Source organism: Solanum pennellii, chromosome 10 (assembly GCF_001406875.1).
Source record: "Solanum pennellii chromosome 10, SPENNV200".
Classification (NCBI taxonomy): Eukaryota; Viridiplantae; Streptophyta; class Magnoliopsida; order Solanales; family Solanaceae; genus Solanum; species Solanum pennellii.
Window position 1 is genome coordinate 8,083,141 of NC_028646.1, and position 20,879 is coordinate 8,104,019.

General features: G+C 31.6%; 1 protein-coding gene, 1 long non-coding RNA gene and 1 pseudogene across 2 annotated transcripts; 1 reads left to right on the top strand and 2 right to left on the bottom strand.

The window, feature by feature from the left end:
• Positions 1 to 1,101: 1,101 nt before the first annotated feature.
• LOC107032746 lies at positions 1,102 to 4,366 on the bottom strand (annotated as a pseudogene).
• A 13,026-nt stretch (positions 4,367 to 17,392) lies between these two features.
• On the top strand, positions 17,393 to 18,353 carry LOC107002002 (pectinesterase inhibitor 11-like). Its single transcript, XM_015199938.2, has one exon. The coding sequence runs from the start codon at positions 17,521 to 17,523 to the stop codon at positions 18,190 to 18,192; it is 672 nt and encodes a 223-aa protein (XP_015055424.1). The 5' UTR covers positions 17,393 to 17,520; the 3' UTR covers positions 18,193 to 18,353.
• A 1,630-nt stretch (positions 18,354 to 19,983) lies between these two features.
• LOC114074175 lies at positions 19,984 to 20,634 on the bottom strand. Its single transcript, XR_003574618.1, has 2 exons — positions 20,478 to 20,634; positions 19,984 to 20,320 (listed from the first exon to the last, which is right to left on the bottom strand). It is a non-coding gene; the product is annotated as an uncharacterized LOC114074175 (long non-coding RNA).
• Positions 20,635 to 20,879: the final 245 nt, after the last annotated feature.

The window sequence follows — 20,879 nt, forward strand, 5'->3', positions numbered from 1 at the left end:
TACACCCAAACACACTTTAATATCATGATAAATCTCCTTATTTTCCTTAATTATTTCAATTGAAAATGACCAAAATCAGAGACACTTTGTAACTTGTATAAATAAGAGAGCGAGATTTTTCAGATTTGGCAAAGAACCATCTGTTCACTTTCTTCAACCCCAAGAATGTCACATAAAAATCAGATAAACTCTATAAATTGTAAAGGGAAGAGAGTGAGATTTCCCAGATTTGGCAAAGGATCATCTGTTCACTTCCTTCAACCCCAAGAATGTCATATAAACAAAAAGAAGTCAAAATTAATCTTAATCTCCTTTAGTAATAAATTTTTTAACAGTTTCCAGATTCCAAAAGACTTCCTTATTCCCTTCTTATCAAACCTGACCAAGAGCATTGATTGAGTTCAAAAAGAGAAAATAGCTAAATGTGAAATCACAAGAACAACTCTCTATGTGTAGGGATTTTAATAACTCTTTTTTTTCATAATCAACTTCCTGTTGGCATACTACTCTCCAAATCAGATGCAGACAATATCTCATCAAAAGTGTCGAAGATAACCATCCGTCATATTTATAATTTCAAATCTAGAGAATTTCTCTAAAATTCCTTGGTCTATACTACTCCAAATAAGATGAAGGCATATTTAATAGCCTTGTATTTGTAAAATTGTGCATTCCTACGACAGACAATGTAACCTTGTATTATCACGATCAAGAAATTGCAAATTACAAAGATTACCAATATCTCATAAATCTTTCAACTCATTGCAATTTTCTAGTATTAAATATTGTAATTAACATAAACTATGTATGGGAGAAGGCAGTGTAGTATGACTTAACTCTTAGAGCTGGGAGTGAAACAAGAGATATTTAGGAAACATACCTCACTTGATTTCTTCTTTTCAATCTCTACAATTTTTGCCTCAAGTGATGATTTTTCATCAAAAGCCTCTTTTTTGTTTCTTCTGCGGTACGCAACATACAACGAGCTTTCAACTCTTCATGAATCTTATCAAAGACCTGTAATTAGTGAAGTCACATGAGTTTGTATTTTATGGATACTATTCTGGACAAGGCCAAATAATAGTTTTTAGCATTACCTGATTATTTGCGTCGACCAATTCTTTCGGAGTAGTTTTCTTTGAACCTTGAGAACTCAACTTTGGAAGCCGCATTTCTAAGTTTCACTTCTCTGTTAGGGCAGCCTATAAATTAAAGAATGGAGCAATAAAATGAATGATTGTCCCCTTGATAAATCAAATTTTATCACATTTAAATAATACCTTAAGCTCTACATCTTTTTCATTGCACAATGTATTGAATTTATCACAATCATAAATAGCCATTTCTAAGTTTTGCTTCTCAAAATTCAAGACGTCTTTCAAGTTATCCAACTCTTTTTGCATCTGTGATTCTTGATTTTTCTTTACATGTAAATCTTCCTGCAATTGCTCACCAATATAAAGATTATAAGCTTTAAGTAAATATATATCAAAATTGTATTTGTTTGATTTAATTAAAATGATTGATGGATATGCATAGAGATATAACTAACATAAGGAGATGCATTACTAGCCAAACAAAAGTTGTACTAATACCTACTAAATACTCCTAATAGTTACATTTACTAAAAAGATAAATAATTTAAATAAAAATTACTTACCCAATTGTTATTCATTAGACATGCAGAACTTGTCTCATTAGAAGTAGTTGAAGTTGTAAAGATATTGAAAATTGAAGCAGGAAGGTCATTCTGTTAAATATGGTACAAATTAATAACTTAGTATGTCGATAAAAGAAGAATAGAATGAGGAAGAGGTGAATATGTATAGTGAGAGTTAAAAAAATTATGTAGCGATGAAACATCTACTAATTTAGTGATGTATACTATAAATAAATACCTTGGGATTCTTCAAATGAGATACTAGCGCCATCATGCTCTCTTTTAACAATTTTTGGTCATGCACTAAACGAAATTCCATTACTTCTCGGTTCTTTCGCTCCTTTTCAAGTTGATTCTTAACTTCCATTAGTTTGATCTCTACACTCTCTCGTTTATAGCGTTCTTCTTCTGCTTCCTTTTGTTGTGCTCGAAGTTGTTCTTGAATTTCATTTCTAGATATTCTACTTGCTGACTTAATTCGAGATCCTTTACCAAGAATGTACTTTGATTTTTCTCCCATTATTTGCACAAATGCAGCATTAATAATAGGATCCACATCGGTACCCTCGTCAATTTCTTGAATTTTTTCAGCAATAACGTCTTCCACTTTGTCCTACAAAAAAGGTTATACAAACTTTAATTCTTCATATAATTTAAATAAACTCACTCTATTAATAAAGATTAAAGACAAAGTAAATTGACTTCAGCAGAAGCACTAGTAACCCATTGCCCATTTGGCTTCATGTGAGTTATTTCCCAAAGTTTTTGAAAATTTGGCTCTTTTCCAGTGGTTGTATTCCTCTGTCAAAACAAATGAAATTATGTTATTGTTCAAATTGTAAGAATAATCGATCAAAAGAAAGACATATATCTCACCGCTTCATAAGACACCGCTTGAAAAGTTTTTCTGCCGCAAATATGATTCACTTCTTGTTTTGCCTTGTTATTTTTGTTTCTTTCACTCATTTTCTGCATTAATTTAAAGTTAAGAAATTTATTTTGATCTGAATATATAAGAAGTAAAAAAAGACAGCAAAAAATATAAAAGGTTGAAATTTTCACTTTTAACTACCTTAAATTCATCAGAGCTGAAGTAGTCTACCAAGAATTTCCATTCAGTTTCATTAACATCTGTTGGTATATTTTGCAGACTCTCCTCTTTTGTAGAAAATTTCTTAAAATGATCATGATGTCTGCTCCGACGATATCGATATAAATTTTTTGCTGTTTGAAGAATGGTATCACGATTGTGTTGTATGTCCGAAAGCTGAAAGGTGTCCTGTAATCAAAACAATATAAATAATTAATTAGTTCCAAGTGACAGTAGAGTTCCTGGTGGAAAGAACACCCCTAACCACATACTAATCAAGCTGGTAAAAAAACCTCCCTCCTCATTCTCCCAGCAAGTTTCTACCAGCCTTATCACATTTGGCGTTGAGTTTCGGAAGCTGTTAGTAATAGGAGAACAAGCACATAGTCCAACAGATGAACAAAATTTGAGTACTCAGTCAAGGACAAGAATAACAATTGATAGAGGAGATGCAATGACAATGCAAATGAGTTTAAAGCATTTCTTCAAGAGTCTTCAGTGTCATGCAGCCAAGCCTGATTGCATTTTCTATGGGATCACTCAGCTGGGTGTCTGCTTAACAGTCCTACATATTTCAGTTCTTCATCCCAGGCACACATCAAACTGATAAGGCAATAAGTCTACATTGTCTGCTACATGTCCTTGATTCTGGAGCTAGTTGATAAGTTTCTAAGTGTCCTTTCTATATATAGTTAAATGAACACTTGATTTTGTGGATTCAAAAAAAAACCACATCATGAAAATTAATAAGTATGGATATGAGATAAAACGAGAAATGAAAAAGATTTAGGTAACAGTACAACACATCACATGTACAGAAAAAGTAACAAGTTGGAGAAGCATTGACTAGCATCCTTAATACAAAGGGGAGAAGCACCAAACCTGGCAGTTAGGGGGAAGCCACAAGTCCCTGGAGGGGAGGATTACATCACCAGAAATACTATTACTGGACATTTACCAACAACAACAACAAAAAGATACAGAGACCTAGAAAATCATAAACACCACTATGAAAATTTACCATTTCAACAAAAGAAAACGACAGAGAACACAACTAATTATTCATGCATTGTCTATCCATCAATTATAATACAAAAGAAAGCCAAATAGTTGAGCTTCTTGATGAGATAAAAGAGGCAGAGAACTACATAATAAGAGATATCATTACTAACCATTTACTATTTCAACCAAAAAAAAAATTATAAAGAGAAAAGTACATTACCAACATATAAGCAACAATTCTATTCTTTGCTAGATCAGGAACTCCCTTCCAATTCTTCACATCATGTCTAGCATTATGGAGAACTTTCACAGAGAGCTCGGTAATAAAATCTTTAGCTCCAGCACCTATTGCAACTGTTCGATCTGGTGGAATGATCACTTCAACTTTCCATTGTCATTTTCCTTACGTTTCTGTTGGGTTGAAAGCCCTGTTGTCTTTCCTCTTCCATTCCTTTTTTTTTCTTTAAAAATACATAAAGATATTAAAATATATGTAAATAAAACATATATGATCTAGATATTTTGAAAAAAATACAATTTAACAAATGGATAAATTTACCTGGAGGGGGGATTGCACTTACATCAGTAGTTTCATTATCATTAGAAATATGCATATTTTTCATCATGGTTGGCTGCAATTAACAAACAAAAGCAATGCCAAAATAATAAAGTGATAAAATAATGTTCAAAAATTGAGAGAAACAAGTAAAGTTTCTAAGAATAAATATAAAGAGATATGGGAAAAGTAGAAAATAGAAATTAATTGTTTCGGTAAGTGAAAAACAAAGCTTCTATGAACAAACTTATTCAAACAAATTTTATCTTGATGACAAGTTGAAAATCAAAACCAATCATCATCCTCAACTTCATCGTATTCACTAGTATCTTCATCTATTTCAGAATCACTGAAGTCATCTACATCTTCGTGATCAAGATCATCTATAACTACTAAGTCGGCTTCTTCCTCGTTATTTAGAGGTGCTTCAACACTCACTCCATCAATATTTTCTCTTTCTATTCTGATGTTATCATGCTCCAACTCTACTTCTTGAATTGTTTCTCCTCTTTCAACTAAGTCAATCAGTTGATATTGTTCCATTTCATCTTTTTGTTCGGGAAGATCATACAAATGTCGTGGTCTTACTCTTATCACTGAATGCCATTTTTCACTTTGACCATGTTTCACATAATACGCTGATTGAGCCTGTGAATCTAGAATGAATGATTCACTAGTGTAATGAAGTCGTGTTATATCTACACAGACAAATCCATATTCATCTTTTTTGTAACCTGTACTTTGACTACGACCTTGAGGAGGAACGTCAAACCAATCACATTGAAATAACATAACGAATTTATTGTTCATATATTGGATCTCTAAAATTCTTCTTATCCTTCCAAAATAATCAATATTTCCTGTATGTTCATCACTCTTCACAACCACACCACTATTTTGAGTTTTCAAACCTAGCTCAGATTCCATTGTTCGAAATCGAGAACCATTCAAGATATATCCGCTATAACAAAAAACTCGAGGATCTGGAGGTCTTGCCAAAATTAGTAATTCTTCAGTAATTCGGTTATCACCATTTTCCTTTAACTGTATCACCTGTAGTATTTTAATTACAAAATCACAAATAATATTAATGTTATTTAAAAGAATAAATATGCAAATCATCAAATGAATGATTTTACCTTTTTTTCAAACCATAAAGGAAATTCCTCCTTGTGTCTCTTTGCTACATTTCTATTATTCTCCTTTGTTAAAATTTCTAGATTTTCCCTATACTTGTGGAGATTTGAAAAAAATAAAAAAAAATTAGACATAATTGTTAAGTGTTTGTAAGAAATTGATTTAAAGGTGAACCATATCTTACTCAATCCAAGGTCTGACTTCCTCACAATTTTGGAGAATGTAAAAATGAGCCTGATTGATTTCTAAAGTATTCAAATTAGTCCAGAAACCCCCTGCTAGTGGTTTACCATGACAACTAAATATAGATAAGCTATTGTTGTCAATGTTAAAAGAATTAGAATTCCTATCTGGACGATATTGCGTTGTTTCCATATCGCTCAAATATCTAGAGAATAATGTAATGCATTCCCTTGCAATTTGACCCTCAGCAATTGATCCTTCTACATGATAATTGTTGCGTACATAACTTTCAAGGTTCGAAGGAATCTATGAAGAAAAATATTAAATTTTTTAATAAATTTAAATCAAAAGAATAGATTTAAAAAGTAAGAAACCAACCTTTCAATGTAATACATCCATCGAAATTGAACAGGACCACCCAACTTTGCCTCATTTGCCAAATGAATTGCCAAATGAACCATAACATCAAAGAAAGTCGGCATGAACACACGTTCTAATTTACATAGTGTTACTCGTATGCTTTTATCTAGCTGATCTAGCTTCTCCATAGATAACTCTTTAGAACACAAATCATTAAAGAATAATGAGAATTCAATTAATGGGTCATGTGCATCTTTTGGTAAAATTTCTTTAATGATAAGTGGTACTATACGTTGAAAGAGAACACGATGATCATGACTTTTAAGCCCAAAAATTTTAGCTTCCTTGATACAACGACTAATGTTAGAAGCGTAAGCATCGGGAAACTTAACTTCTTTGATGAGCTGACAAAATTGAATCCTTTCGGCCTTAGACATCGTATAACTTGCTGGAGGAAGTATGTATTTATCCCCACTTTTTATGGGATGAAGGGACTTTTTGATCTTCATTTCTTGTAAGTCCAATCGAGATTTCAGGTTGTCCTTTGTTTTCCCTTCAATATCCAACAATGTACCTAACACACTTTCACTAATATTCTTTTCAATGTGCATCACATCCAAATTATGTCTCAACAATAAAGTCTGCCAATATGGAAGTTCAAAGAATATACTTTTCTTTTTCGAATGATCATGTCTTTCAGTATCTCGTTTTCTTTTTCTTGTTTTGTCATCAGCAGACCTTTGCAAAGAGGTATTAAGTTGCACAAGCACATCTTCACCATTCAAAGCATGTGGTGCAATTCTTTCTTCCTTTGTATTATCGAAAAAACTTTTATTTCGACGATAAGGATGATTCATCTCCAAGAACCTACGATGACCCATATAACATTGCTTTCGACCATGTTTCAATTAAGAAGAGCAAGTATGCACATGACAAACTGGACAAGCTAATTTACCTTTAGTGCTCCAACCAGATAAAATACCATAAGCAGGAAAATCATTGATTGTCCACAACAATGAAGCATGTAATTGAAAATTTTGTTTCATAAAAGCATCATAAGTCTCAATTCCATCCCCCCATAAGATTTTCAAATCATCAACCAAAGGTTTGAGATACACGTCAATATCCATACCAGGACCTTTCGGTCCAGGAATAAGTAAAGACAACAAAAGATTAGATTGTTTCATGCATATCCACGGGGGAAGATTATATGGAATCAAGAACTGGCCACATGCTATATGAATTACTCATTGAACCAAAAGGATTAAAACCATCTGAAGCAAGTCCAAGTCTTATGCTACGAGGATCTGAAGCAAAATTTGGATATTTTTCATCAAAACTTTTCCACGCCAACGAGTCAGCAGGATGTCGTAACACTCCATCATCAACTCGTTCATCCTTATGCCACCTCATTTTTTTTGCGGTTCCTTTAGTCATAAACAATCGTTGTAATCTAGGTATAATAGGAAAGTATCTAAGAATCTATCTAGAAATTCCTTTCTTTTTGTTATTCAAATTACCCGAAGCAACTTCACTATTGGAATCTTTTCCTTTTCTCATTGTCCATCTTTTTTCACCACATTTAGGACATTGTTCAAGATTCACATATTCCTTTCTATATAAGATACAATTATTAACGCATGCATCTATCTTCACATAATCTAAACCCAAATCTTTTATTATCTTTTGAACTTCATAAATAGAAGTTGGGAGCACATTTTCTTTAGGTAAAGCATCACTAAGTAATTTCAACAAAGAGTCAAATGAAGTATTACTCCATCCATGCATACACTTCATTTGAAAAAGACGCACTATAAAAGAGAGTTTGGAGTACTTTTCACAACTTGGATACAATCGATTTTCTGCATCTTTCATTAACTTATAGAATCTCTTAGCTTCTGTATTAGGCTCTTCGTTCGGAGACTCAGTTGTGTCATTAAGCTCATCACTATTGCTGGGAACACCATGATACATATCATGCAACATTTCATAAATTGGAACATCATCATTTGCTAAACTTGAATCTTCACTAAGATTTGTTTCATCATCTGAAGAAAGATCTAGCTCGCCATGATGAATCCACTTTTTATATGTTTGATTCATTCCAAACCTACACAAATCTATTCTCACTTCATCTCGCGTTTTCCAAAGAACATTATTGCATTTTATGCACGGACATTGAATTCTTACACCAACCTCAAGATTAGAAAATGCAAAATTCAAAAATAGCTCCACACCATTTAAATATTGTGGTAACGCTCTATTTCCAATAAGTATCCAACTTTTATCCATTATATACTTACCTACAACAATTTTAAAATCAATTAAAATAAAGTTATATAATTTTTTATTTTTAAAAAATAAAGAAAATGTTAGAGAAAAACTTCATATTATAAAAGGTCAATATAAAAATCTGAAAGTCCTTGTAAGACCAGTAATTCTTTTTTTGTATATGTACATCTATGAACATCTTCAAAAATAATTCTTATATCTACAACCTCTCATATAAAAGAGTATAAAATAGATAAGATTAGAATATATAATCAATTTAAATTCAAATCTACATGTGATATTTCAAATATCAATACAAAACACTTAAAAGAGTTAGAAATATATCTCTCCATATTGATTGAGATGTTGAATTTCCATGGTACTAGGACATATCAAATGTATCTTTAACATATAGCAGAAACAACATGAATAAAATTATGGTAAATATGGTTATGCAGGCAAGTTATATGTCATATCTTAAGTGAGAATATAACAAGTTCATAGGCACAAGCAACAAGTTGGTCAACTGAATCTTCAGAAAAGCATACACATGACCAAACTGTATTACATCAACATTATTACAAAATGTAAGGAAGAACTGAAATAAAAAAAATAAATTGTGATCACACCTGTTTACCACTAGAAACAGGTTGTAGTATTTCTCCAACACCAACAACCTTAGCTTTAGCCGTGTCAATAGATGGAGGATGACACCCTGTAGAACAATAAGCCATGCTAAGAATATTAGTATAATTAATCTAAAAAAATTTATTATTCAACCAATGTTTTCATCTAACAGAAGAAAAGAAATTTCCTCTTGAGACACCATACCTTAAAACTAATGAGACGTTGTTTACTGTAAAATGATGCTAGCGACTAATGTTAGAAGCGTAAGCATCGGGAAACTTAACTTCTTTGATGAGCTGACAAAATTGAATCCTTTCGGCCTTAGACATCGTATAAGTTGCTGGAGGAAGTATGTATTTATCCCACTTTTTATGGGATGAAGTGACTTTTTGATCTTCATTTCTTGTAAGTCCAATCGAGATTTCAGGGTGTCCTTTGTTTTCCCTTCAATATCCAACAATGTACCTAACACACATTCACTAATATTCTTTTCAATGTGCATCACATCCAAATTATGTCTCAACAATAAAGTCTGCCAATATGGAAGTTCAAAGAATATACTTTTCTTTTTCCAATTATCATGTCTTTCAGTATCTCGTTTTCTTTTTCTTGTGTTGTCATCAGCAGACCTTTGCAAAGAGGTATTAAGTTGCACAAGCACATCTTCACCATTGAAAGCATGTGGTGCAATTCTTTCTTCCTTTGTGTTATCGAAAAAACTTTTATTTCGATGATAAGGATGATTCATCTCCAAGAACCTACGATGACCCATATAACATTGCTTTCGACCATGTTTCAAGTAAGAAGAGCAAGTATGCACATGAAAAACTGGACAAGCTAATTTACCTTTAGTTCTCCAACCAGATAAAATACCATAAGCAGGAAAATCATTGATTGTCCACAACAATGAAGCATGTAATTGAAAATTTTGTTTCATAAAAGCATCATAAGTCTCAATTCCATCCCCCCATAATATTTTCAAATCATCAACAAAAGGTTGGAGATACACGTCAATATCCATACCAGAACCTTTTGGTCCAGGAATAAGTAAAGACAACAAAAGATTAGATTATTTCATGCATATCCACGGGGGAAGATTATATGGAATCAAGATAACTGGCCACATGCTATATGAATTACTCATTGAACCAAAAGGATTAAAACCATCTGAAGCAAGTCCAAGTCTATACTACGAGGATCTGAAGCAAAATTTGGATATTTTTCATCAAAAGTTTTCCACGCCAACGAGTCAGCAGGATGTCGTAACACTCCATCATCAACTCGTTCATCCTTATGACACCTCATTTCTTTTGCGGTTCCTTTAGTCATAAACAATCGTTGTAATCTAGGTATAATAGGAAAGTATCTAAGAATCTCTCTAGAAATTCCTTTCTTTTTGTTATTCAAATTACCCGAAGCAACTTCACTATCGGAATATTTTCCTTTTCTCATTGTCCATCTTTTTTCACCACATTTAGGACATTGTTCAAGATTCACATATTCCTTTCTATATAAGATACAGTTATTAACGCATGCATCTATCTTCACATAATCTAAACCCAAATATTTTATTATCTTTTGAACTTCATAAATAGAATCTGGGAGCACATTTTCTTTAGGTAAAGCATCACTAAGTAATTTCAACAAATAGTCAAATGAAGTATTACTCCATCCATGCATACACTTCATTTGAAAAAGACGCACTATAAAAGAGAGTTTGGAGTACTTTTCACAACTTGGATACAATTGATTTTCTGCATCTCTCATTAACTTATAGAATCTCTCAGTTTCTGTATTAGGCTCTTCGTTCGGAGACTCAGTTGTGCCATTAAACTCATCACTATTGTTGGGAACATCATGATATATATCATGCAACATTTCATAAATTGGAACATCATCATTTGCTAAACTTGAATCTTCACTAAGATTTGTTTCATCATCTGAAGATAGATCTAGCTCGCCATGATGAATCCACTTTTTATATGTTTGATTCATTCCAAACCTACACAAATCTATTCTCACTTCATCTCGCGTTTTCCAAAGAACATTATTGCATTTTATGCACGGACATTGAATTCTTACACCAACCTCAAGATTACAAAATACAAAATTAAAAAATAGCTCCACACCATTTAAATATTGTGGTAACGCTTTATTTCCAATAAGTATCCAACATTTATCCATTATATTTTTACCTACAACAATTTTAAAATCAATTAAAATAAAGTTATATGATTTTTTATTTTAAAAAAATAAAGAAAATGTTAGAGAAAAACTTCATATCATAAAAGGTCAATATAAAAATCCGAAAGTCCTTGTAAGACCAGTAATTCTTTTTTTGTATATGTACATCTACGAACATCTTCAGAAATAATTTGTATATCTACAACCTCTCATACAAAAGAGTATAAAATAGATAAGATTAGAATAGATAATCAATTTAAATTCAAATCTACATGTGATATTACAATATCAATACAAAACACTTAAAGGAGTTAGAAATATCTCTCTCCATATTGTTTGAGATGTTGAATTTCCATGGTACTAGGACATATCAAATGTATCTTTAACATATAGCAGAAACAACATGAATAAAAGTATGGTAAAGATGGCTATGCAGGCAAGTTATATGTCATATCTTAAGTGAGAATATAACAAGTTCATAGGCACAAGCAACAAGTTGGTCAACTGAATCTTCAGACAAGCATACACATGACCAACTGTATTACATCAACATTATTACAAAATGTAAGGAAGAACTGAAATAAAAAAAATAAATTGTGATTGCACCTATTTACCACTAGAAACTGGTGGTAGTATTGCTCCAACACCAACAACCTTAGCTTTAGCCGTGTCAATAGATGGAGGATGAGACCCTGTAGAACAATAAGCCATGATAAAAATATTAGTATAATTAATCTAAAAAATTTTATTATTCAACCAATGTTTTCATCTAACAGAAGAAAAGAAAATTTCCTCTTGAGACACCATACCTTAAAACTAATGAGACGTTGTTTACTGTAAAATGACACTGACTGCTTACTGCTTTCACTATGGTGTCCATTTTTTTTATTGAAAAAAATTAATTCTTCTATAGTAATTATTATAGTATTTGCTAATATATGTAATTGTTTTTGAAATTTTGAATATTTATATTTGCAATTAAATATTTTACTTTTTTTTATTGATTCGCACCTCGATTAAAAAAGGCGAGCGACGAGGCGAGGAATAGGAGTTGGTTAGATTTAGACATGGAACTGGAAGAAGAAGTAGGGGAAGAAACTTATTTCTTTTTGGATTGTGATATGGATTGCAGGTTTGGGAGAGGCCTTCAGAAGTGGAGTTTCCTTGGTTTTTGAGGTAATGTTCTTCCGACGCCTATCCCTACGATTTACCAGATAGTGGCAGTGGCACACTAGAGGAATATTGTACACTAGATGGATTACCTTTCTTTATACAATTGGGGAAGCCTTGAATTAAGCTTTCATCTCCCATAAATCTGAGATGAAGACCTTGTTTAGCTTATTCAATACTTTTACATGGCATACAAATGCCTTCATCACTAAAACAAGATTCACGGCGCCAACTTGCAACACTTTTTAACTATTTAAATCCTGGCATCCTTAACTAAATCTGATCAGGTTATAAGTTATATGGTAGGGAAATTGCGGAATATCTCTGCAGAAGCTAGCTCCATCACTGCTGAAGGAATGCAACCAATCTGCCAACTAATCAAGAATCAGTAACTAGTGTTCTAATTATACCAGATTACCAGCGGGTTCAGTTTTTGATCTCCAAGTAGTAATAACATAATGTTTAATCTTTGAGTATGTTGAAAGGTGAAAGAAAGAAATAACAGGATGATACAATATCTAAAAGAGGATAATTTATTGATTGAAGAAACGGAAATACACGGCATACCAGCCTTCTCTTAACGATGTTTTGGCCTGGTAAGAAGGACCCTAACAGTGAAGGGGTAAGGATATCTTTGTGTGAAGATAGTGCAGACTTATGAGTTTGAGGAAGATGTTTTGCAGACAGTTTTGAGACGACCCAAAGGAACTTCATCACTAGTATCAACATGTAAAGGGACAGGAACATCAATATGGGGCATTGTAAAAGAATTAGTGGACATAGGGAGAAAAGTATCATATGAACTCCAATTCGCAAACCCATCTAGAGCTACTCGAAAAGATGCTTGTTCTGCAATTTCCCCCTCACTCAGTGCATCAGGAAGAAGAACAAAAGGGAGTTATTGAAAGGGAACATTCTCATCTGCTGGCGAGGCGCATTTGTAGACAAGATATAAGCAATTCCGTCCTAAAAAACCTAAAAGACAACAGGATGAATCGGTTCGTATCATATGAAGGCAATATTTCACTTTGTTTAGGGTATTTCGAAGAGGACTCAATAGCCAGAATTCAAGCTTTTGTGATGAAGAAGAGTAGTTGGGGTTTGAGAAGAGACTTGTGGAATATGAATGATGAAAAGGAGGGTCAATGTGATGGTGTCAATTTTTTCAAAAAAAAAAAAGGGAAGGCAGACAAAGAGTCTTGTTACCTCTCGCCGTCCAAAACACTAGTTGGAACCATATCTCGCAATCTTGCGAATCTCCAAGACAACAAAGGGAACTTTACTTTAATATACGATCACTCGGGTCTGCCTTTTCAGGACCCGATCATTGATTTTATTAATGAAGCAGTGAATAGACTAACAAATTTAACTGATTTCCTTTACTATTTGGTAAAACATGCACTTAATTTACCAGAAGAACTACCAACTCTTTGCTGATATATATGGATTCAAATTTTTAATGTATCCAAATTTTTTTTGTTTATTAAATTAGCGTGTAATGATTTTGTTTCAACATTATGATATATTACAATTTCATCATATACAATGTGTCGTGTTCAAATAACTAAATTATCTGACAATGATAGTTAGAGATGCATTAACTAGATTTTTATTGTATCAAGTTAATTTTGTTTCTTAATTAATGTATAATGTCTTTGTTTCAACATTATGATACATTACAATTTCATCATATACAATGTGTCGTGTTCAAATAACTAAATTATCTGACAATGATAGTTAGAGATGCATTAACTAGATTTTTATTGTATCAAGTTAATTTTGTTTCTTAATTAATGTATAATGTCTTTGTTTCAACACTCTTATACATTACAATTTTATCGCACATGTATCATGTTCAAATATATGTTTTGATATATAATCTTAATTAGTTTTGATATTCGAAACAAAACTTCTATCAAATGTATCACTTAATTATCATATATCTAGGTGTGACTATGTATCCTCTACCTTATTCAAATTAAAAAGAATGTCCATCTGTACACACTACTAAATCATATGTGTGATACATAGACTTGACTATTTTCATAGCTAATTATGTGGTAAAAAAATTGTATTTGAATTCGTCGATACTATGTTTTTCTATTATAGATAGACATCTAATAAAGTGAATAACAAATTGATACATAACATGTTATGAATACATAATAGTGATCTTGACACGCAATAATGCATCTGATAGTTATTAACTTGTATATATGATACATTAAAATGTCACACAAGTATTTATCAAATTCATAAATGGTGATACAAAAATGTATTATCAAAAGTTTATTTAATTTGAGGCAAAATGTGAAGATCTTGCAGGTATGCATTTGATACAATAAATATGAAGCACATTAATACATATATTAAATTTGTCTAATTGATAGTAAAAGGAAATGTAAGTGTAACTTATGGGATTTATTAAATTTTTAAATTTATTTCATGTTTTAGGGCAACAGATTGACACTTATTGTAGGGAAACACTAATATATCCGGACAACCAATTATGTATTCGAATGATTGATATTTTAAAAGTTTTTTATAAAATAAAAAAGAGTAAGGATAAAATGTAATTTAATTATTATACTGTGCATTTATTATTTAAGTAAGTTATACTTATTTAAAACCAAGCATGCATGTTGGTCAACATTGTTCCCTATTGTAATATTTATTTATATTATATTTGGAGACAAGTTGCCGCAGGCGTCGACTAGGGAGCCTGCGCCCTGCTTCACACAAGTTGATCAAATAGCATTAAGTTAGCTATATTGTCAAGTTCTTCGAGAGAAAAATAGGTTATATCTAGGGAGGTGATCAACTATTAATAAACTCCTTTCGAGTAGGGGCAGCTCAATATTATTCGTAGCCTTAAGCGAAATTTTTGTTAGAGGCCTAAAATCTAAATAAACTTTATCTATATTTCTTATTTTTCTTAATTCTAGATGTAAATTACTATTTAATATCTTTATATAAATGTTTTTTTCAGACACTTTTTTTATTGAGACATTATTATATGAATTATTAACATAATTCTATAAATAATAAGTAAATAAACTTTAAAGCTAAGAGTTAGAAATAGAATTCGATTCAAAAAGTTGATAACTTGATATACCCACTTTAATATAAAAATTAACAAAGAAATTTTAAAAAAAATTAATGCACTTTGTTCAACACTTTTCGACTACTGATTCATATTTTTGAGAGTGTATTACTCTAACTATCAAAGAATTGAAGAAATAGAATGTAAAAGGAATTAAAAAGGATAAATAATATGAAAGTTAGCAAAGAAAATGTAAGAATCCAAAATAATATTTCCTTGACTTTTTCTATCTTAATGGGGTTATAATACATAATTATTTATTTGTATAATTTGATGCCCCAAAAATTGGAGGCCTAATGCCTTAAATTTTGAAGGCAAGACCTGGCCCTGCTTTCGAGGGCGGAGCCAACTTCAGCAGAAAATTATGTATATGGTTAAATTTAATTTTTATTTTTATATAATAGATGTTATTGAACTTTCTTCGTTCTAGTTCTTGTGTTTACTTATTCATATTTTAAACATTCTTAGTGAAAATCTTGACTCTGCAGTCACAATACTGTCCACTTATACCGACTATCCTTGTTAGAACGTCTTCGTCGTTTTTAATTTTAACGCAAATACAAATTGATTAGAATTATGTATATTATTATTGAAGAAATTTGTTCTTTTTTAGTTGTTTGGCTTGTTAATCATGCCCTTGAGTGTTTATTTTTTTTTATCAATTCTTCCGGCCAACAATTCTACCAACCCTAAACTTACAAGTACTAAATTGTCTCAATTTATATGATATATTCTTTATCGTCACGAAAAAAATGTCATGCTTCCACATTTGAAAACTATTTGACTTAAAATGTTTATTTTGCACTTAGTATAATTATTTGTAATCACACAAATATTTATACCTTTTTTTAGACCATTACTTCTAATTTCCTATTTTTCTTAAACTTGGCAGACACTTTACCGTCACAATAATTGGGACGAAGAGAGTAATTGATATCCTACGAACTAATGAGAAAAATTACAACCCTTTGCGATCAAACCTTAAGTGATGTTCAATCCTCCTTAGCCGTCACTTATATTGATGAATTGGTCCAAGAAAATATATGTATATTTGAATTCATATCTTGTAAAATAAGATAAAAAAGGGTATATTGCCTAAAGATTAAGATTTAGTCCCAATTAATTTTGAAATGGTTGAGTGAAGAACCAAACCATTATCTGAATAAGAGGTTCTTGCTTCAATAATTTAGGGGTTTTAGAGGAAAATTCAAGAATATAGGTTGAACATAGAATATTATGTCACGTAATTATACTTTCTTTCTCGGAATTTATATTACTCACTTTCCTTTTTCAGTAAGTATAAAAACAAAACGACACATTTCTATATTTAGTAACAATCTTATTAACTTTAAAATATTCATTTTACCCTTGAAGAAATTGTTTAGCATCACACAAACATCTATATATTCGCTAATTTAGACCACAAATTTCAATAATTTTTCTTTCTTAAATTGCATGTCACGTCAAATTACATCATATAAAATGATACAAAAGAAGTACAACATTATGTTTGAGAAAACATTATACATAATAATGTGTAAACCTAATTAAGGTATTAATTATATACAACCATAGGCTATGTCACTGCAGAGACGGAGTCAGAAATTTTAATAAGGAAGTTCAAAATTGGAAGAAATAGATATACAAAGTAGTCGAAGGGGTTCGACATCTACTATATATATCTAAAAAATTATTTTAACTATATTAAAATAATATATTTTTTCATCGAATGAAATTTAAATGAACCCTCTAAATATATGCTGGCTCCGCCACCGGCTGTGTGGTGTAAATACTTTCTCCCAATAGACACGAAGCATATTTTCCCTATTTTTAAGTTGTAACCCTAACTTGACTGACTAGTGACCATTACCACCCCACTTCTTGGAAGCTACTTGCACGTGCAAATCAAATAAATCAGAAACTTAAAAATTGTTAATTAATGAACACTCACGTCTCATTAATCTATGCATATGCCACACGTAAAATTAAAAACCCTATATATAAATCCTAATGCCTTCTTTAATTACATATCGTAGCAAACATTTACAAGCCATTCTCTATTGAAACCTGTTTTTCTTCTTTGTATTCCCCTCATTCAATTCAGACAGATAATATTTGGTTTGATTTGGTTTGGTATCAGTTCAATTACAGAAAACGCATTAACTATATACACATCAATGGAGCAAATCGTCCATTGCATTTTAATTCTTGTCCTATCGATATTCTCCATGAAGGGTGCAATGGGGAGTATCAACACTAATCGTTTGATGAATCCTCGTACTATGACTTTTGTAGAGGCTCAATGTAGACGTACTCGATATCAAGAACTTTGTGTGAGAACTTTATCTAATTATGTTAATTCTACCTCACAAGATCCTCAAGAAATAGCTCAAGTTGCTTTAAAGGTAAGTTTAGCTAAGGCTATAAATACAAAATACTACATTATGAAGGTATGCAAAGAATTCAATCAAATCAACAAGGGTAATCATAAGAATAATAATCAAGCGGCGAAAGATTGTTTAGATCAAATCTCAGATGGTGTTTCCCAACTTACAAATTCTGTTAAAGAGCTCCAACATTTGAGTTTAGATGGTGAAAGAGCATTCGAATGGCATCAAAGTAATGTTCAAACTTGGTTAAGTACAGTGTTAACAGATGCATACACTTGTATGGAAGGGATGAATAATTTAGGTCATGTTTCTATGGTTAGTTATAAGGTGAAGGCTATGATTAAAGCTAAGGTTCTTAATGTAGCACAAGTTACAAGCAATGCTTTGGCTTTGTTTAATGGATTTGCTGCTAGACACAAGGCTTCTCATCATGTTGGCTATGGCAAAAGCAAACCATAAAACTTATGATAGAATTAATTGTCTTTGTCTTGCTTTTAGTTCTTTTTGTTATGTATGTCACAACATATGTAATTTCTTTTCATTTGGTCCAATGCAAACAAGAATTAATAATGTAACTTCACTGAATTTGTAAACACAAATTTTTGTATTGACTTTATATAAGTAAAGAAATGAAAACATCAATATAGATTATTTTCAAATAGGAGAGGATTTATTTTATATTTATTTTTTTAATAAATTGTCACCTAGGTTGCGGGCTTGAGGTCATGTGGGGTTTAGGCTTGACCCATCCATAAAAGAAAGTTATAATTAGTTAGAAGGGGATATGGACTTAACCTTTATCCTGTTGACGGTATATGTAAAACAAGCCGCACAAAAATAATGATGAAATAATTAACCTATACAAGTTTTTTTTTGATATATATCAAAATTGTATAATATTATATTAACAATAAAAAAAATTACACTTTTTATATCTCCTTCGCATTGAGGGAAATTGATATTTGTCCAATAGTATTAGACTTTTAACCTCCCGAAGTATTGACCAAACTAAGCCATTATATAAAGTAATTCATCAAAATAATATGTTTTTTAAAAAATTTTACAAAACTAGTATAAACGTATTTCACAGTAACGTTTTAGGGTATATTTTATTTTTTAAAAGTTGACGGCGTCAGATTGATATACGTTACTCACAGTAACGTTTTACTCCTAAAACGTTTCTGTGAATAACGTCTTACTCTTAAAACGTTACTTACAGTAAGGTTTTAGGAGTAAAACATTACTCAAAAAAACGTTTTAGGAGTAAAACGTTACTTACAGTAACGTATCAACCTAACGCTGTTAGTTTTTAAAATTGAAATATATCCTAAAACATTACTGTGAAATACGTTTATACTAATTTTGTAAAATTTTGAAAAAATGTATTATTTTAATAAAATGTTTTATATAATGACTTAGTTTGATAAAAAATTCTAACCTCCCTTGGTAATTGCTAGTATCAAGAGGTAGAAAGTTTCATCTCCTATTATAACAACCAATTTTGGCTAAATGGTCAGCCACATTATTTGCTTCTCTCAAACAATGAGCTATATGAGTATTAGTATTGCCCAAAATCATGATAGTATCTTAAATGATATCTTTCAACTTCAAGTTTGACAATATTCTTGGTTATCAACGTATCGGTGATTATCATAAAATCTATATATATGTTATTGTCAATTTGAAACCCCCCCCCCCTCCCCCCTCTCCAAAAAAAAAAAAACTAGCCGCCACCATTGCAGGCTAAGATGGAAGAGAAGAAATCGGAAGATATGAAACAATAAAATTTGTCATAGAGTAAATCAGCTAGTCGTGGATAAAACCCACACTCTTCTCCTCTCTCATGGAGGTTTGAGAGCAGCAGTCTTATGGTTGTTTTAGTCGTTTCCCCAGCCTCCTGCTGGAGACAAAACACCACCACAATATATCCAAAATACAACTGATTCAACACATACACCAACTTATGTTGAACAACTTCAAACCAATTCATCTACTAGGCCTATATCTTAAAACTCACCATGGATGAAGTTGATGAATTCAACATAGACGAAGGACAACATCAAGCCATTATTCTCAAATTTTCTTACGTGAAAATCTGATTTACATGAATTGCATAAGCAACTCTTAAAGGTCATTGTAACATTGGACAACTTGAATTTCGTCATCTCTTAATCGGGTTCGATTTTTATGAAGACTTTGTTTAAGTTTTATTGAGGAATTCTGTTTTATATAAAATTCAATGGTGAGGAGTTCCTATTTAGAACGTTTCTTTGGACTATATGGTTCAATCCTAAGGAAGAAACATCGAAAGCATTGACATGGATATCATTTCCAGATCTGCCACTACATATGTTTGCCAAAAAAAAAACACTTTTATCAATTGCTTCAGCCGCAGGGAAACCAATTGTTGTAGATAAAGCCACTCAAGAACGTATCAGGCCAAGGACAGCTAGAGTTGAGATCATTCTAGATCTACTTGATAAGCATCCAAAAAAATAAGGTTTTTCTTTATGAACAAAGATTCAGGCAAAGTTATTGAGCATTATCAAGAGTTCGCTTATGATAATCTCCCAAGATATTGTTTACACTGCAAACAACAAAGGCACGATGAAGATAGTTGTTGTGTGTTTATCGGCAAGGTTGGTGTTAAAAATTTGAATGATGCAGCGGATAGGTGATTCAACAGAGTATAAATGCTAAATTCCATAACAAAAGCAATAAAGAAGAAGAGGGACAATTGGTACCTGATGATAATTCTGGTGAAGGAAAAGATTCTCTAAACAATTTGGGGGTTGTCAAGAATGCTACGGATGCTACAACTTTTAACTCTAATAATGAAGAGAATCTGCAGAACAAAGGCAAAATGATTGAGGTCGCTAGGCGAGTTTTGGGAAAGATGGAGTGTTAGGTTCACCTAATGTAGTTGTGGCTAAACACCATCGTAGGAAACTCCAATAACGAATGGACTTTAATTAGTCTCACTTAAAAAAATGGTTGCTCTAATTCCTCAAACAATCAAATTTTGCACCAAAAAAATTCTACAAAGGTTGAGTTTGGTAGAAATAACATTGAATGTACTCAATTTGACGTGTTACGAGATGAGAATATTAGAAATCAAGAAAGAATACATGGTACATATAAATTAT

Coding starts and splice junctions, on each gene's coding strand:
- LOC107002002 (XM_015199938.2), top strand. CDS start 17,521: ATGGAGCAAATCGTCCATTGCATTTTAATTCTTGTCCTATCGATATTC.